Source organism: Plecotus auritus (genome assembly GCF_963455305.1).
Source record: "Plecotus auritus genome assembly, chromosome: 5".
Taxonomy (NCBI): domain Eukaryota; kingdom Metazoa; phylum Chordata; class Mammalia; order Chiroptera; family Vespertilionidae; genus Plecotus; species Plecotus auritus.
The window spans coordinates 43518386-43536113 of record NC_137776.1 but is presented as its reverse complement, the minus strand read 5'-3'; the positions used below and the strand labels follow the sequence as shown (position 1 = coordinate 43536113).

The 17728-nt window shown below is 40.8% G+C and overlaps 1 protein-coding gene across 2 annotated transcripts in view; it reads right to left on the bottom strand.

Moving 5' to 3' along the window:
* PDE11A (phosphodiesterase 11A) overlaps window positions 1-17728 on the bottom strand; it is a 306712-nt gene that overhangs the window by 154266 nt on the left and 134718 nt on the right. For both annotated transcript variants that reach the window (XM_080670943.1, XM_080670944.1), the window contains one exon: window positions 12371-12503. In XM_080670943.1, coding sequence (XP_080527069.1) covers window positions 12371-12503 — 133 coding nt within the window. The remainder of the gene's footprint in view (window positions 1-12370; window positions 12504-17728) is intronic.

Sequence of the window (17728 nt, the reverse complement as noted above, 5' to 3'; positions counted from 1 at the left end):
TTTGGGTCTGTTTTGTTTTGCTGAGAGCCATACACAATTGTTGGTGGTCCTGAACCAGCACTGAATAGTAGGCACAATTGCCTCTGTCGACTGTAGGACAACTGTAGGCTCTATCTAACCTCCCTTAGGAAATCTTAAGCAGCTGAGGAAAGAGGTCACAGACCAAGAAGAAAGGGAACATGCGGTAAAGGAGATAAACAAGGACAGAGACAGTTTGAGAGGCTGGTGGTGAGGAAGACAAAGCTTAGACTGTTTGCCAGTGAAATGAAAGTTGTTTTTTTTTGTTTTGTTTTGTTTTTTTTTTTTGTTTTTTTTTTTTTTTTTTTTTACCAAAAATCAGTGCAGTTTCCCAGTTAACATATCTAATTAAAGATGGTTTATCTCTAGGAGCCATCAAAACATACTTGTCTTATTTTCCAGCCTCTCAAAGGTATTTAAAGAAAATGTTAAAGTAGTTGATGATAATTTATTAATGTGCAATGTGTTTCCTTTCCCTAGAAAGATATGTACAACTTTAATAATAATCTCAAACAAAACTTTATCCTCCAAATGCCAATCTACTGGAGAGAAATTATGGCACTGGAACAAGCTGAGAGAGATGTTTCCAGTGGGTCATTTGATTTCCTTGAAGCAATAGAGAAATGGTTTCTTTATGCCCACCTTAACTGCACATGGGATCAATCCTAATGGCTCCTAGAACAATGCCTACAAGTTCCTGACATGAGCATTCCTAGAAAAAAATAACAACTGACCTTTGAGCTTAGAAATGAGGCACTGTCTCCACAACCTATGCAGCAAAGTTTGTTTGACTCTTAGAACTATGGGACTCCTATTTATCTTCATCACCCACAACTACCCCATTCTATATTCTATTCACATATTAGTAATCCCCCTAAGCTTCCTCACCCTCCTGGTCATCTGGAACTCTTACATCCACTGTCCAATCTTCTCTACCATACCCTACCTACTTTCTGGAAAGAATCTCAAACTGGCCTACCCTAAGTATTAGCAACTGGGAAATTATTCAGATCCACAGAGCTCTAACTCTTACTTGTTTCAATTGTGTGCCTTTCCCTTTGTAACAGAAACATAAGTGATGACCAGAAGGCATTATGAAGGTGTTACAGAGAATCTTACCTAATAATAGACAAACATGTAAATTGACCATACCTCCACTACACCCACCAGCCAATCAGAAGGGAATATGAAAATTAGAAGGACAAATATGGTGGCCACCCAGCTGTTTCAGGTGCGGAGTGGCCAGGCTAGGCAGGACCCCTGCTATGAGAGGGAGGGCAGGGGTGGGGGTGAAGGGATCTACAGGAGCTGCACTCCGGCCCCAGCGAAGACCAGACTGCAGACTGCAGCAAAGATGGCAGACTTTGGCTGGAGTCTGCAGCAAAGACCTCTGGCCAGAGTCTGCAGCAAAGATGAAGACGGCAGACTTTGGCCTGAGTCTGAAACGAAGATGGCAGACTCTGGCTTGAGTATGCAGCAAAGATGGCAGACTCTGGCCTGACTCTGCAGAGAAGATGGCAGACTCCAGCTGGAGTCTTCAGCGAAGACAAAGGTGCAGACTCTGGCTAGAGTCTGCTGCAAAGGCGGCAGACTCCAGCCGGAGCAAAGGCCTGAGTCCTGGATGCCGAACGAAAACCGGTGCTGGAAGCCAAGGGAAGAAAGACCTATTGCATGAATCTCTTCGTGCAATGGGCCTCTAGTAAACAATGAACTGTCATGCTAGGCTAGTGCTCAGTATCCCAGATTGCAGGGGTGTTTTCCTATTAAGATCTGACAGGCGAAATGGACTTTAATTCTCTATGTTGAATGATCTCAGAGACTGTAGCCCCATTATCCTTAAGTGCTCACGATAAGGGTAAGACCTATTGAGTTGTCTATAACAGGCTTTAACAAAAAGGTCAGGGAAAGAACTTCATATGGAAGAACTGTGTATGACCGAAGAATGACAGAGTTAAGATCATAATACCTTAGATTTGACTGTGTAACTCTGGGCATTGGCCACCATGGCAGAGGAGAACTAGGCACTGATGGGTTACTCACTGCTGAATTTGTGACACATACATAGACTGCCAAGCCATTCATGCACAAAGCCTGCCCTACTTTTTAGTTATATTTTGCCATTCCCCTTGCTGCACCTTTCCCATTTAAATGTTGAGTCCAATTATTCATTCCTGTTGCAGGCAGAAAACAAACCCTTCATATAATGGTTCTGAAATACTCTTCATCACTATACTAATGGAAGGAAATATTAAATTAAGCAGTAGAGTATTGTACCTTATGTTGACTAAATAATGGCTTGCTGTGCATTAGTGTATTTGTTTTAAGGTGTTCCTTTGAATCTAATATGAAAAGAAGAGCAGAAATCTTTACAGATCACAGATGATGCTCTAGAGCACAGCTAACTATTGGGAGTTGAATTCTCAAGCACAATGCCAACTAAACAAGGCCAGAATAATTGCATCATGGTGAAGATATTTGTAAATAGAGTATGCACTAAAAGAAGCCACCTGATGCAATGGCAGGTCATCTGCAAATGTACTTTATGTGCATGCTATTAAGACATTTCAGACAAGGATCTTAGAATAATATCCAAGCAACACTCCATGTTGGCAAAGGCAAGAGAAAGTAATCTACTTGAATCCCCTAAGGATATAGCAAGGCAAGTTAATTTACCTAAATATTAACGTTATTTCAATTCTGGCTTTCAATAATAGTTTATAGTTTTTAGAGGGCTCACGATAGCTTGGTAAAATATAAAATATAAAGGGGCTAACATTTTAAAGCCTCTTTATTATTTTGCCTGATTATACAAAAATAATATAAACACTTGTGAAATTTTTAAGTAAAAATAAAATCAAAAGCACTGATCTTGCCATCTCTAGAAATGACAACTATTAACAGTTTGATATACCTTCTTCCTTATCTTTTTCCACAAATATATTAAAATATGTTCTACACCAAGTTATTCTACATTTAATAGTATTTAAATCTGTATTTTAAAAATATCTTTTTATTGATTTCAGAGAGGAAGGGAGGAGAGATAGAAACATCAATGATAAGAGAGAATCATTGATTGACTGCCTCCTGCACGCCCCACACTGCGGATCATGCCCGTAATCCAGGCATGTTCCCCAATTGGGAATTGAACTGTGACCTCCTGGTTCATAGGTCAATGCTCAACCACTGAGCCATGACAGCCACATAGTATTTAATATATTTATTAATAATATAGATAATATATTCAACAAAACTAAACAATATTCAATGGTAATGTCTATTGTATACTAAACATTGTTCTAGTTATTGGAGATACATCAGTGAACAAAACTGACAAAATCCTGACCTTCATTGAGCTTACATTCTATAAGGGAAGACAGATGGTAAACAATACAAAAAATACATAAATAAATTATATGTTAGAAGGTGTTTGGGATTAATGGGGAAAAATAGAGCAGGATAAAAGGGATTAGGAATATCAAGGATGTCAGGCCTTACTAACAGGTAACATCTGAATGATGACTTTAAAGAGGTGAGGATGTGAGTTATGCAGCAATTGGGGTAAAAGTATTTCAGTTGAAGAAACCAAGATGGCGGCATAGGTAAGCACCTAAACTGCTGCCCCACACAACAATTTCAAAACTACAACTAAGAGACAGAACGAACACCATCCAGAACCACAGGAAAGCTGGCTGAGTGGAAATTCTACAACTAGAAGGAAAGAGGAAAGCTAAGAGAGAAGGACCAGCAAAGAGCTGAGGTATGGAGACACGCGCGTGCAGAAAGAAAGGGCGGCGGGATGCCTGGCTGGCTTTCTCTGGCTGGAGTGGGAAGGAAGCCCCCGACTGCACTGAACCCCAATCCCGACTGCACTGAACCTCAGTTCCGGGCAAAACCCCGTGGACCCAGGCTCATACAGGGGGAGTTTGGACTGTCAGGTAGAAAGGCACACAGAGACTCGGAGACTCAGGGGAGCCGCGGCGGCAGGGGTCTGGAGGCGCGAGTGCACACAAAGACTGACTGCGGAGGTTGCCACAGGCTTTCCCTAGCGGAAGGGAGTCGGAAGCTCCTGACTGCACTGAACCCCAGTTCTGACTGCACTGAACCGCAGTTCCGGGCGAGCCCCTGGGGACCCACGCTTGAGGAAAATCTGGACTGTAAGGTGGAAACTCGGGAACCACGGAAGGCAGAAGTCTGGAGACTCGCGCACAAGGGCAGGGCTGACGGGAAGCCAAGACTGTCTGCTCCGCCCTGAGACTCCACCCCTTCCAAGCTGAGCACAGAGGTCTTTGCAATCTGGCAAGGCTAATCCTATAAGGCTGTCTCCAGCACTGAACTTCTCCCAGTGTAGACACAGCTGATCCTCACAGCCAACTGGCCTGGAGGTCAATTCCTCCCAGTGATACCAACAACAATCAAGACTTAACTACAACAAGGCTGTACACACAGTCCACAAAGGGGTGCACCAAGAGTGTCCAACTCAGGTTAACTGGGGAGGCCGACCCACTGGGCCATATAGGACACCTAGCACACAAAGCCACTCTATCAACTCAGGGAAGCAGTGAAAAAATGGGGAGACAAAGAAACAGATCACAAATGAAAGAAATGGAGGAAAACAAATGAATGGATATAGAATTCAAAACCACGGTTATAAGGCTTTTCAAGAATATCCTAAAAAAGGCCGATAAATATAACAAGACCCTCGAAGATATGAAAAAGGACCAACTAGAAATTAAACATACACTGACTGAAATAAAAAGTATTATACAGAGACCCAACAGCAGACTAGAGGAATGCAAGAATCAAGTCAAAGATTTGAAATACAAAGAAGCAAAAAACACTCAACCGGAAAAGCAAAAAAAAGAAAAAAGAATCCCAAAATTTGAAGATAGTGTAAGAAGCCTCTGGGACAACTTCAAGCGTACCAACATCAGAATTATAGGGGTGCCAGAAGAAGAGACAGAGCAAGATACTGAAAAACTATTGGAAGAAATAATGACTGAAAACTTCCCCGACCTGGTGAAAGAAATAGACTTACAAGTCCAGGAAGTGCACAGAACCCCAAACAAAAGGAATCCAAAGAGGACCACACCAAGACACATCATCATTAAAATGCCAAGAGCAAAAGACAAAGAGAGAATCTTAAAAGCAGCAAGAGAAAAACAGTTAATTACCTACAAGGGAGCACCCATACGATTGTCAGCTGATTTCTCAACAGAAACTATGCAGGCCAGATGGGAGTGGCAAGAAATATTCAAAGTGATGAATAGCAAGAACCTACAACCAAGACTACTCTACCCAGAAAAGCTATTATTCAGAATTAAAGGTCAGATAAAGAGCTTCACAGATAAGAAAAAGCTAAAGGAGTTCATCACCACCAAACCAGTATTATATGAAATGCTGAAAGGTATTCTTAAAGAAGAGGAAGAAGAAAAAAGTAAAGAGAAAAATTATGAACAACAAATACATATCTATCAACAAGTGAACCTAAAAATCAAGTGAATTAAAAACCTGAGGAACACGCCAAAACTGGTTTGGCTCAGTGGATAGAGCGTCGGCCTGCGGACTGAAGGGTCCCAGGTTCGATTCCGGTCAGGGGCACGTAACTTGGTTGCGGGCACATCCCCAGTGGGGGGTGTGCAGGAGGCAGCTGATCGATGTTTCTCTCTCATCGATGTTTCTAACTCTCTATCCCTCTTCCTTCCTCTCTGTAAAAAATCAATAAAATATATTTAAAAAAAAATAAAATAAATAAAAACCTGAGGAACAGAATAATCTGGTGAATATAATAGAATCAGGGGCATAGAAAGGGAGTGGACTGATAATTCTCAGGGGGACAGGGGTATGGGGGTGCAGGAAAAGACTGGACAAAAATCGTACATCTATGGATGAGGACAGTGTAGGGGGAGGTAAGGGCAAAGGGTGGGGTGGGAACCGGATGGAGGGGAGCTATGGGGGGAGAAAGGAGAAACAATTGTAATAATCTGAACAATAAAGATTTATTAAATTTTTTTTAAAAAGTATTTCAGTTGAAGGAGTAGCCAGTGCAAAGGCCCTGACGTAGGTGTGTGAGCTGCATGTTCTAGGAATTACAAGGAGACCAGTGTGGCTGGAGAAGTATGAGAAAAGGCTGGCAGTGGATAATCAGAAACCAGATTGCATAGGGCACTGTAAGCCTCTGAAAGAATTGTAAATTTGGCTGCTAAGCTAGTAAAATAAAGAGACTTTGCAGAGTTTGTGAGCAGAGTTGTGATATGTGACTTAAAATTTAAAAGCATGGATACCCCCTCCCAAGGAGCAAATGTCCAATAAAACTACAATATCCACGAACATGATAACTCATGAACATGTGTTTCTTAAGCCACTATAAATAAATATAATCAGTTATATTTAATAGGTCATTTTTATCTTCTATCCTTTTCAAGGATCACAGATTCTTGTAACAGAATAAACATGTTCTGATCTTCATAACATTGCAAAATTTAAAACTCAGAAATTTAGTTCCAGTCTGTGACTATCCTTATATAACCATTCTGTCATAATTTTCCACCCATAAACTAAGGAGCTTGGCTATAAAACCATGTATGCTATCAAGCCCGGCAGGTACTACTGCTAAGAGTCAACTTGAACAGCCAGACAGCAGGCAAGTAATCACTGTGGCTTGCCCTCTAAGTCGCTCTGTTCACTGCAAGGAGGGGACTCCATTAAATATTTAACACAGCCACAAAGAGAACACCCAGCAGGTGGATAACTATGATTACTTGCCCCATAGCCCTCACAGCAAGCATCTGACAGCACTTGGGATGAGCTTTATATCACATTAAAACATTCCTTTGTAGCTTTTATCAAAAGAAAGACCAAGAGTTTCAAAATTGAGATTTCAAAGTAAGGATCATTCTCGTGCTGCATATTTTTGGGCAAAGCTTCAGAGAAGTTATTATAAGTCTGAAAATTCACAGAAATTGGAAATATACTTTACACTTTAACTATACAGTTAAAGCAAAGCTTGATAGAATAAATTATCTCTTATTAACAGAAAATAACTACTGACATCATGAATCCCCAAACTGACAAGCTTGATGTGTTCATCGAAATTGGAGAAGAAACTACCAAATGTACATGAGGATGTATTGGGTTCAGCACCTGCAGTTAGAGATCGGAAAAATCTATGAAATGGTCCACTGGGCAAGTCATTCAGAGCCGCTGCTGAGCAATTTCATTCCTGGAGAAGGGAACTCCCTACCCGCTGCCACTGATCAGGAACATCCACCTGGGCTTTAACATGAGCAAAAACTAAACTCCTAATGTATTAAATCACAGAGATTTGGGAGTTTGTCCATTGCCTTGACTGATACAGTAGTTTGAATGTAGGCACCAGAGTTGTGTTTGAAATAAACCAATGTGACTGGCTTTTAGCTACATGTTTAAAGGATTGGTGGGTTGCTTGGAGCTGGGCAGTGCAGTTAGCCCCTGAGCTTGATCACCCCAATCTGCCCAGGTAACCTGACCCTTGGATGCCTGACCACTCTTGTGAAGAGACAGATCTGCATATCGCTTGGCCCTATAAGGTAGGATCTGGTGATCATCTTCCCAAGGCAGCCCAAGGCCATGGGACATACATCCAGCCTTCACCACCTGTGGATATCTGCCATTGCTCCTTTCTCTAACCAGAAAAGAGAAGACCAAGCCTTCCTGAAGTCCTGCAGGCTGTCAGATTACAGTATTGCCACCATCCCTTTACTGTCAACAAATAATCACCCTAACTGTCCTCTTTGTGCAGAGACTTTTCTCTTCTCCCATGTCTCTGGAGGAAGGGGACATTGAAGTTGGCTTGTCCATGATCCAAATTCGGCTGGTCTGCAGTTCTGTGTTAGGCCCCTCATGCAGAGGAAAGGATCTATTTTTAGATCCTGGAACTAAAACACTAGTCCTCAACCAGACCAATATCTTCACCTGATATTCATACAGGACTCCATGGTTTACAAAATATGTATACAGAATTTTACATGTTACAGTATATTTGCAAGCGGTAGGTCCAAGATTTTTCGGCTGGTAAGTGGAGCAGACAGGACCAAAAGGTAGGTCTGCCAGCCGTAAGTTCATGTGCCTGTATGGAGAGAGGAAGGAAGGGGTGGTCACTCTACTGCCCAGGCCACTCAGAGAAGAACTGAATTAGGAACCAGAGGTGCAGTCTGTTCTGTGCCCTGCCTCAAGGAAGTTGTGTGGCCTTAGGCAAGTCACTTCAGCTCTCCGAGTCTCTATTTTCTCTCCTGTGAATTAAAGAAATCTCTAATATTTCTATTAACTGAAAGTTTTTGTATCTATAGTAAAAAACCTCAGAATATGGCCAGTCCACTTTTTTTTTTTTTTTTTTTTGGTGTTCTATCCCAAGTCATTGCATTGTCTGATGAATTGGAATCCTTCTTCCTGCTCAGTAAAGAAAATTCAGGTTGCTAGAATTAGCATTGAGACAGTGAGAAATTTAGCATAGATACCCGTGTTCAGGGTAATTGGATTTCTGGCATTATCTAGGTCTGTGTAGAGAAAATCAGTAGGAAAAACAAGAAATGCTCTGAAAAGGATTCCCCATGCTACCTCTCTGCAAATTATCATTCTTGGTAACCAACTGCAAACTATTCAGGTAAGTCAGTGAGTGCAGAGAACAAAAAAGCAAATGCTTTCCCCAGTGGAGATAACACTTAGTCATCAACCCTGGCTTTAAAACACAAAACTGTTCCCTTATGTTCTATCAGTGACAAATAATGACTCAGTAATGATTACTGGGGAAAATATGAACCCATGTCCCAGACACCAGAAGAGAGGACACAACCTTCGCAGGGAGACAACATAGTTCTAAAAGGTATCCTCTGTCTCTTGGATGATTTTAGAATTAGTTTTAGTGAAAAAATAAGTCAATTAAATTTTGTCATGGTGTTTTTATATCTCGAGGGAAATAACATGTTAATGAAAAACATATCTGAAATGGTTGTCTTTATTTCATGATCTACCCCATCAGGCTTTGTGCAGAGAAGGTTTCACCCTTTTAGCCTCTTGGGGAGGGCTGTGGATCAGTCTGAAGTCCATTTCATTCTTTATTAAAATAAGCAGCTGGCATTTGTTACTGAGGAAAAATATACTTGAGAAGAAAGACAGACTAAGCAGGTAAATAATTTTGATTTTTCTGGTGTGATACATCACACACACACACACACACACACACAGGCACGCACGCACACGCACCATATACACACATTTATAGGACAGATCTACTAAATGCCACATCTCTCTCACTCTCCTCTCTCTTCTCTCATCTCCATTTATACTGAAAAATTCCTTTCCTTTCTTTTTTCTTTAGCATAAGAAGAAAAACATAAAAATAATTTTAAATTCAAGTACCATCCAAACACATCATGTAAAAATCATGATATAACCTTAAGATTTTCATTTAAGATCTAATATTAGTTATGTGGCAGATTGAAAGTACATAGGTAGAAAGCCAAGAAATAATGACAGTCTAAAATAAATACACATTTTATCATAGAGTAGAATGTGATTTTACGAAGTAGTCACTGCTTCAGCTACCACAGTTTACTGTTTTCAGACATCATTGCTTCTAATGACTGGATCAGGGCATGAAATTTTTATGCTCAATCCCACAGAAATAATTGTTGCCTTTATGCTCAACAGTCCACACTGTTGGTTCTATGGATCATCGGGCAGTCTCTCTTATTGGAATGGACTGCTAAGTGTGGAGAAAATGTAAAAAGCTGCATCACTAATCAGGAAGAGACGTGGTAAGAGTCTGCCTATAGATAAACATAAGGATATGGTACATTCAAGCTCACCACATTGTATTAGCAAGAAGTATTCTTGAGATATTAATTATGCTAGCTACATGGCTGTTTTTCATGAGAAAAAAAGAAGAATGATTAGACAAGAATTTTACATTTCCTATAAAGGTGAAGATGCTTATCATTTATGACCAACATGTCATTCTCCTGGGTACAGACCCTAGAAAACCTCTTGCACCTGTGTACTTAGAGACATATACAAGGGTGTCCTCGGCATTTACATGTGACAGTAAAACACTGAATTTAAATGTCTATCAACAACATAGTAAATAAGTACAATGAGGCATATTCATACAATGGGACACTTTGCAGCAGTGAAAATAAATGAATGAATTATAAATTCATGTGACTAGTGATTATACATTGAACAAAAAAGCAAGCCACAGAAAACCATATACAGCATATAATTTAACTTATAGAAATTTTAGAGACATGCAAAATATAACAACATATTTTGCAGGGATTCAAATCTATGGGATGAAACTGTCTAGAAAAGCAAAGAAACATTAAATTAAAATTAGGATAGTGGTTACCTCTGTGGTGGAAATAAATGAGATGGGATTAGGGAAGATTAATACAATGACTCAAAGGTAATGATCTTTTTTTTTCTTAAACTGGATGGTGGGTGTTTACCGAATCATATTGTGTTACACTTTTACACACTTTGTCTTATGAACCAGCTTTTTAAAATTGTATAGTTTGTTGATTCTTTTTGCTTCTCCAAAATTTGACTTCACGGTCCAAAGCTAAGAGCAGAATAATAGTAATCCATACCAAATTTAGTGCAATAATGTGGGGTAGCACTCAACCATCATCCCTTGACATCCAATCTAACATGTTGACTTTGTAACAATAAACTGGCAACTTATGATGTTTCTGCATAGCTAGCCTTTCTGTTTGTTCAGTTATTACTGATGTTAATAATAGAAGACTGAGAGCACTTCATAAAACTGTGTTTAGAAATCTGTTCTTCAGTATTTTCTAAAATTAAGGAGTAAAGAAACACAGCAAAAGGTCAAGCTTTATAAAACCAGTCATAGCCCAGTCACAATGCTGCCATGTACAAATATTGACATCTATAATCATTTCCACTCTGCCAGTCATAGAACCAAGGTAGTGGTGCCTTCCTTACAGAAGAAGCACTTTCCCAAGAAGATAATGCAAAATTCAGATTTAATGAAATAGACCGGACAGAGCTAGAGGGTGGTCGGCGTGGGACAGCTAAAGGAGCGCACAGGAGAGACACGCAATTTGGAACTCCAACTGGGAGTTCATGAAAGAAAATGATGCTCAATAATGAAGAGACATACATGGAGGATGCAGCCTGGAGAAGGAGAACCCAGGCAATTGCAGAGAGGTGGTGAGTTTAGGGAATTAAAAACTCCCCTGCAGAGATCTGTTAGGATGATCTGACTGAAAATACAGATTAGACTTAGATTCCAGGCTCCCTGCCATCGTCGTGTTCTACTCACACACTGGAGATAGCACAGAGAAGGAACAGAGTAAAGGCTGTGGACTCTGAGACGAGGACTGAATCCTTGTCTGCCTCTAGAATCACAGACGAGCTCTCAGTGTCTGTAAAATGGGGATGATGACACCTACTTCTTAGGGTGGCACAGATTAAATGTTCAGTTATTATCACTAATCTACCCTCTGTTTTGTAGCAGTGTGAGCTTTCTAAAATATAGCTCCTGGTTCTCCCCCATTTAAAACCCAACCACTGTTCTCCATTGCCCAGGATAAATACTCAAAGCTCTTAACACGCCTATCACCTCTTTGAGTGATCTGGCCTCTGTTTCCCTCTCCAGCCTCATCCACCTGGCCCTTCAGCCACATTAACTCATCTCGGTTCCCTAGCTCTTCAATAAATTAAGAGTAAATTTACAATTTATTGAATACACACACGTAAACACATTTGATAAGTTTAGGTAAATTCACCTGTATGATATTCTGTACTGTCTCACATTTTAAACTTCTACAAATCAGAACCTATATTGCTTTAGTATATTCTGTATATCAGCACAGTGATTAACATTAAACAATAACAAACCAATTTATGGTTGCTTAGGAACAATATTTAAAAATACAGTAGTTGTTCTAGTATGTGTTGGGAAATAACTATGTTATATACACATTTTTATTATTAACTATTTCATAGTTTAATACAAATTATGATTAATATAAAATATACATGGGTACATTTAATGCATAGGCACATGAATATGGGTACATTTAATATAAAATGTACCAAATCATAAAAGACCATCAGACTAATACATTATTAGCCACTTTGCCACAAATCAGGGTGGAGAGAGGAAGTTTCCTGTCAATCAACCGTAGGCAATGCACACAATCCAATCAGAAGGGGAAAATGCAAAAGAATTGCCAGTAAACTCTGGGGTTGCTGTCAATCTGTATGATGTCCCTTTTTTGCTTCAACCAGCAAACCATCAACAGAGTGACAACTGAACCTTTAGACTCCTGAGGAAGAGGACTCCTCTTACCTCGGCATCAAAGCGCGGGTCCTGGTAGGCATCACTGATGTTCACGGGAAGGCCTGTGGAGGCCACGAGCTCCGCAATGCTATTATTTATCAGCCAGTCGGAGTATGATGATTTCTCCATGCTTTCTTTGAAACTATCAGGACACCAAGGCAGGCAGTAAGAAAAGAGAGAAACATAAGCTTGCTTGAAAGCAAACCCTATAAAACTACACTGAAAGCATGACTATCTATCCTCATTACAAAGGGATAAGTGATATTAGTCACAGAACAATAGCGGGGCAATTATTAGAATCTACTTCAAAAAGACTTACCTGCTATAATGTAAAATGATCAAATGACAGATTCTCTATGATCCAAAGAGCAACTCTAGATCGTATTTAGGCCCCAAAGCAGGCAGACATAAAGTAGATAGTCAGATGATGACCAAAATTGAGGCTAGAACGCCAGCGCAGTGCCATAACAAATTCCACTGACCCTCCCAGCCCTTTCCCCTTAACCGATCAGACTAGATGTTTGGCACCAAGAAAAATGAAACCCAAGAATGAGGGGAAATCAGAAAATAAATTGGCAATTTGCAAAATTTTAAATGTAGCAAAAGAGTACGTCTAGACTATATGTAATCTTAAAATTATGTAACTATTTTTGTAGTCTCAGAGTATGTTTTTTAACAAAAGCACATTTCCTACTTGCCAAATCTCACTAGAAAGCCTGTTTTATCTCTACTAACCCCTCACTTCAGTCATTCAAGTTATACTCATATTTAACTTAAACTAGGAATTTTATGCTAAATGCTTTTGTGAACTTGACCTTTTATCACTTTCACGACAAACATCAAATTTACAGAAATGTTGTAAGAATTAGTAAGATTCCCTGCTTCCTCCCTCCCTTCCACCATTTCTTCCCTGGTACATACTGAACTCTGATGGCCAGGAGCTGTGGAAATGCAAATTTGAGTACTGTCCAAATTAGCAATATCAAGGTAAATTTTCTTGGAGGATGTTAGATTTGTGGCTTAGCAGGTGATAACTGAAATTATGTAAATGAAAGCAAGTATATTAGGACAATGTCTTCCAAACTACATTTGTCCATGAGATATCAATGAGTGCAGTACAGCAAGAATAATAACAACTCTACTGACTTTTAAATCTAAAATGCCTTATATGTAAGCAAAACACTACACACTGTACACAGTCCTTGTTGTTATGCAAGTATGTGCCTGTGTGGAATTTGTGTCCTACTGGGAATGCCAGGAACTGGCATGGAGAGGCCCCAGATGCATGAATGAGTGGGAAGCATAGGCATTATTTGCCATCGTTAATATATTTCACTTGTAATGATTGCTGGTCTGTATCTGATAAATTCAACATATTTTTGTGATGCTATTAACCCTTTTTTTTTTTTTTTTTTTTCTGTAAAATATTTATTTATTTTTTTTAAAATAAATCTTTATTCAGATTATTACAATTATTTCTCCTTTTTCCCCCCATAGCTTCCCTCCACCCCTTTCCCACCCCACCTTCTGCCCTTACCTCCCCCCACTGTCCTCATCCATAGGTGTATGATTTTTGTCCATTCTCTTCATGAACCCCCCCATACCCCTTTCCCCCTGATAATTATCAGCCCACTCCCTTTCTATGCCCCTGATTCTATTATATTCACCAGATTATTCTGCTCCTCAGGTTTTTAATTCACTTGATTTTTAGGTTGGCTTGTTGATAGATATGTATTTGTTGTTCATAATTTTTTCTCTTTACTTTTTTCTTCTTCTTCTTCTTTAAGAATACCTTTCAGCATTTCATATAGTACTGGTTTGGTGGTGATGAACTCCTTCAGCTTTTTCTTATCTGTGAAGCTCTTTATCTGCCCTTCAATTCTGAATGATAGCTTTGCTGGGTAGAGTAATCTTGGTTGTAGGTTCTTGCTATTCATCACATTGAAAATTTCTTGCCACTCCCGTCTGGCCTGCATAGTTTCTGTTGAGAAGTCAGCTGACAGTCGTATGGGTGCTCCCTTGTAGGTAATTAACTGTTTTTCTCTTGCTGCTTTTAATATTCTCTCTTTGTCTTTTGCTCTTGGCATTTTAATTATGATGTGTCTTGGTGTAGTCCTCTTTGGATTCCTTTTGTTTGGGGTTCTGTGGGCTTCCTGGACTTGTAAGTCTATTTCTTTCACCAGGTGGGGGAAGTTTTCGGTCATTATTTCTTTAAATAGGTTTTCAGTATCTTGCTCTCTCTTTTCTTCTGGCACCCCCATAATTCTGATGTTGGTACGCTTGAAGTTGTCCCAGAGTCTTCTTACATTATCTTCAACTTTTTGGATTTTTTTTTTTGCTTTTTGCTTTTTCGGTTGAGTGTTTTTTGCTTCTTTGTATTTCAATTCTTTGACTTGATTCTTGTGTTCATCTATTCTGTTTCTGGGTCTCTGTATAATATTTTTTATTTCAGTCAGTGTATGTTTAATTTCTAGTTGGTCCTTTTTTCATATCTTCGAGGGTCTCGTTATATTTATCGGCCTTTTCTAGGATATTCTTAAAAAGTCTTATAACGGTGGTTTTGAATTCTATATCCAGTCGTTTGTTTTCCTCCATTTCTTTCGTTTGTGATCTGATTCTTTGACCCCGCATTTTCACTGGATCCCTGAGTTGGTAAGGTAGATATTTGTGCTAGGTTTCCAATATGGCCCAGTGGGTCTGCTTCCCCAGTTAACCTGAGGTGGACACTCTTGGTGCACCCCTTTGTGGACTGTGTGTACAGCCTTGTTGTAATTAAGTCTTTATTGTTGTTGGTATCACTGGGAAGAATTGACCTCCGGGCCAGTTGGCTGTAAGGATCAGCTGTGTCTATGCTGGGAGAAGCCCGGTGCTGGAGACAGCCTTATAGGATTAGACTTGCCAAATTGCAATAGCCTCTGTGCTCAGCTTGGATGGGGTGGAGTCTCAGTCTTGGCTTCCTGTCAGCCCCGCCCCTGCGCGCATGTGCGCTTTCAGTCCTCCGCCTTCCCCAGCTCGAGTCTCCGCCTGAGAGTCCAGACTCCCCCCACAAGAGCGTGGGTCCCCAGGGGCTCGCCTGGAACTGGGGTTCACTGCAGTCAGAACTGGGGCTCGGTGCAGTCAGAATCCTCTGACTCCCCTCCACTAGGGAAAGCCTGTGGCAACCCCCGCAGCCTTTGTGCGCACCGGCGCGGCGCGTGTGCGCACTTTCAGTCCTCCGCCTTCCCCGGCTCCTGAGTCTCCGCCCGAGAGTCCAGACTCCCCCTACAAGAGCGTGGGTCCCCAGGGGCTCGCCTGGAACCGGGGTTCAATGCAGTCAGAACTGGGGCTCAGTCAGGATCCTCTGACTCCCTTTCACTAGGGAAAGCCTATGGCTACCTCCGCAGCCTTTGTGCGCACTGGCCCGTGTGCGCCTTCAGACTTCTGCCTTTCCCAGCTCGCGGTCCGAGGCTTCCTTCCCCCTTCCGCCAGAGGAAGTCAGCCAAGCTCTCAGCCGCCCTTCCTCTCTGCGCGCACAAAGCCCCTTTGCCGTACCTCCAATTCTCTGTGAGCTTTTCTCCTTCCTTCTAGTTGTAGAATTTTCACTCAGCCTGCTTTCCTGTGGTTCTGGATGGTGTCCGTTCTGTCTTTTAGTTGTAGTTTTGAAATTGTTGTGCGAGGCAGCAGTTTAGGTGTTTACCTATGCCGCCATCTTGGTTTCTCTCCTATTAACCCTTTATTGCATATTACATATTACTAGTACATACACTTACTAGTACATCAGAACTTCAAAAATATTTGCTGAGGAAATGAACTGGCTTTTTTGAAACCAGAAAGCTGAGGCTCAGCTAAATTTCCCTAAGTGCAGATAGAATTTTCAGCCACGTGTGACTCCGAAGCCCCAGATTATTCTGTTTATCCTGCTGCCTGCCTCTCAGGGAAGGAGCCAATGGGTAGGAGTAGAGTAAAATGCTGGGTTCTCACCTAAAGAAAAGGAGGGCCAGTTAACACAACAGAGAATATCAGGAAGATGCTGCAGACAAGAAACACTTCAGACTGAGAATTCAGGCAAAGGAAGAGGAAGAAAAAAACTTTGGACTTGATAAACCAGCATGAACAGAATTCCCAAAGAAGGTGATGATGGAAATACTCACTGAGCAGGGGCTTCTGAAAGATTCATTCTAAATGCAAAACATGCTTAGATCTGATTTAACTAAGGCTGCATATGTATTGAAATCATTATAAAATTGCTGAACAGTGTAGTAGACAGTAGACCTGACTCTGTGCAAGGCACTGCGCACAGGCACTACTGAGTTGGTTTCTAAAAAGTATAAGCTGTGGTTTCTGCCCTCCTGGGGGCTGTTGCCCCAATGGGGAGAAGAGAAATGAGCACACTGACATTTAAACAATACGTAATTTCAAATCAAGAATTCATCACAAGGCTGTGTCGACTGGTTGCCAAGTCAACTGTACCCATCATGAGTGTGGAAGAAATGCAGGGAGGGAGAGACCAATACAAGAGCTGCAACCTAGCTAAGGCTTCGGTAAGGAGGGGAGAGATGAACTGACTATAGCCAACAGTGCAAACAGATTTTCTGAAAATCACCTCTCTCTTTCTTCAGTTCCATGGTGTACAGGGACATAAATTAAGGCCCAGTGTGACAGAATGCTCAGAGAGACAGTCAGGGAGGTTGATTTGTCACTCAGTATTTATATCACATTCTGGCTTTTGCACCATTCAACCTTCCAAATCCGAATGCTTTGCTGTAATGCAAATCATGACAGTGAGTTAGAGCTTTCAAAACCTTGCTTTTCCTTACAAAAGTAATTTTGTTTTATGATTAAAAGCATGAGTTTAAGAGTCAGATATACCTGATTCAAATATCTATTTTGCCACTTCCTAGCAAAATGATCTCAGGCAAGTTCCTTACACTTCACCTAAAAGATAGGGATGCGCCGAAACCGGTTTGGCTCAGTGGATAGAGCGTCGGCCTGCGGACTCAAGGGTCCCAGGTTCGATTCCGGTCAAGGGCATGTACCTGGGTTGCGGGCACATCCCCAGTAGGGGGCGTGCAGGAGGCAGCTGATCGATGTCTCTCTCTCATCGATGTTTCTAACTCTCTATCCCTCTCTCTTCCTCTCTGTTAAAAATCAATAAAATATAAAATAAAAAAAAAAAAAAAAAAAAAGATAGGGATGGTACTACTACTTAGATATTGTGCAGACTAAAGTAGTAATTTATGTAAGTGGTTAACACATTATCTAGCCCATAGTAAACATTTTTAAAAGCATCAACTTTTTAACAACTTCTAAAGTAAATTATGCATATGGCAGTTCCCCTTTGTACATTTCAGCAACGTGGTGCTGTGAATTTAATCACAAAGGAAAGGG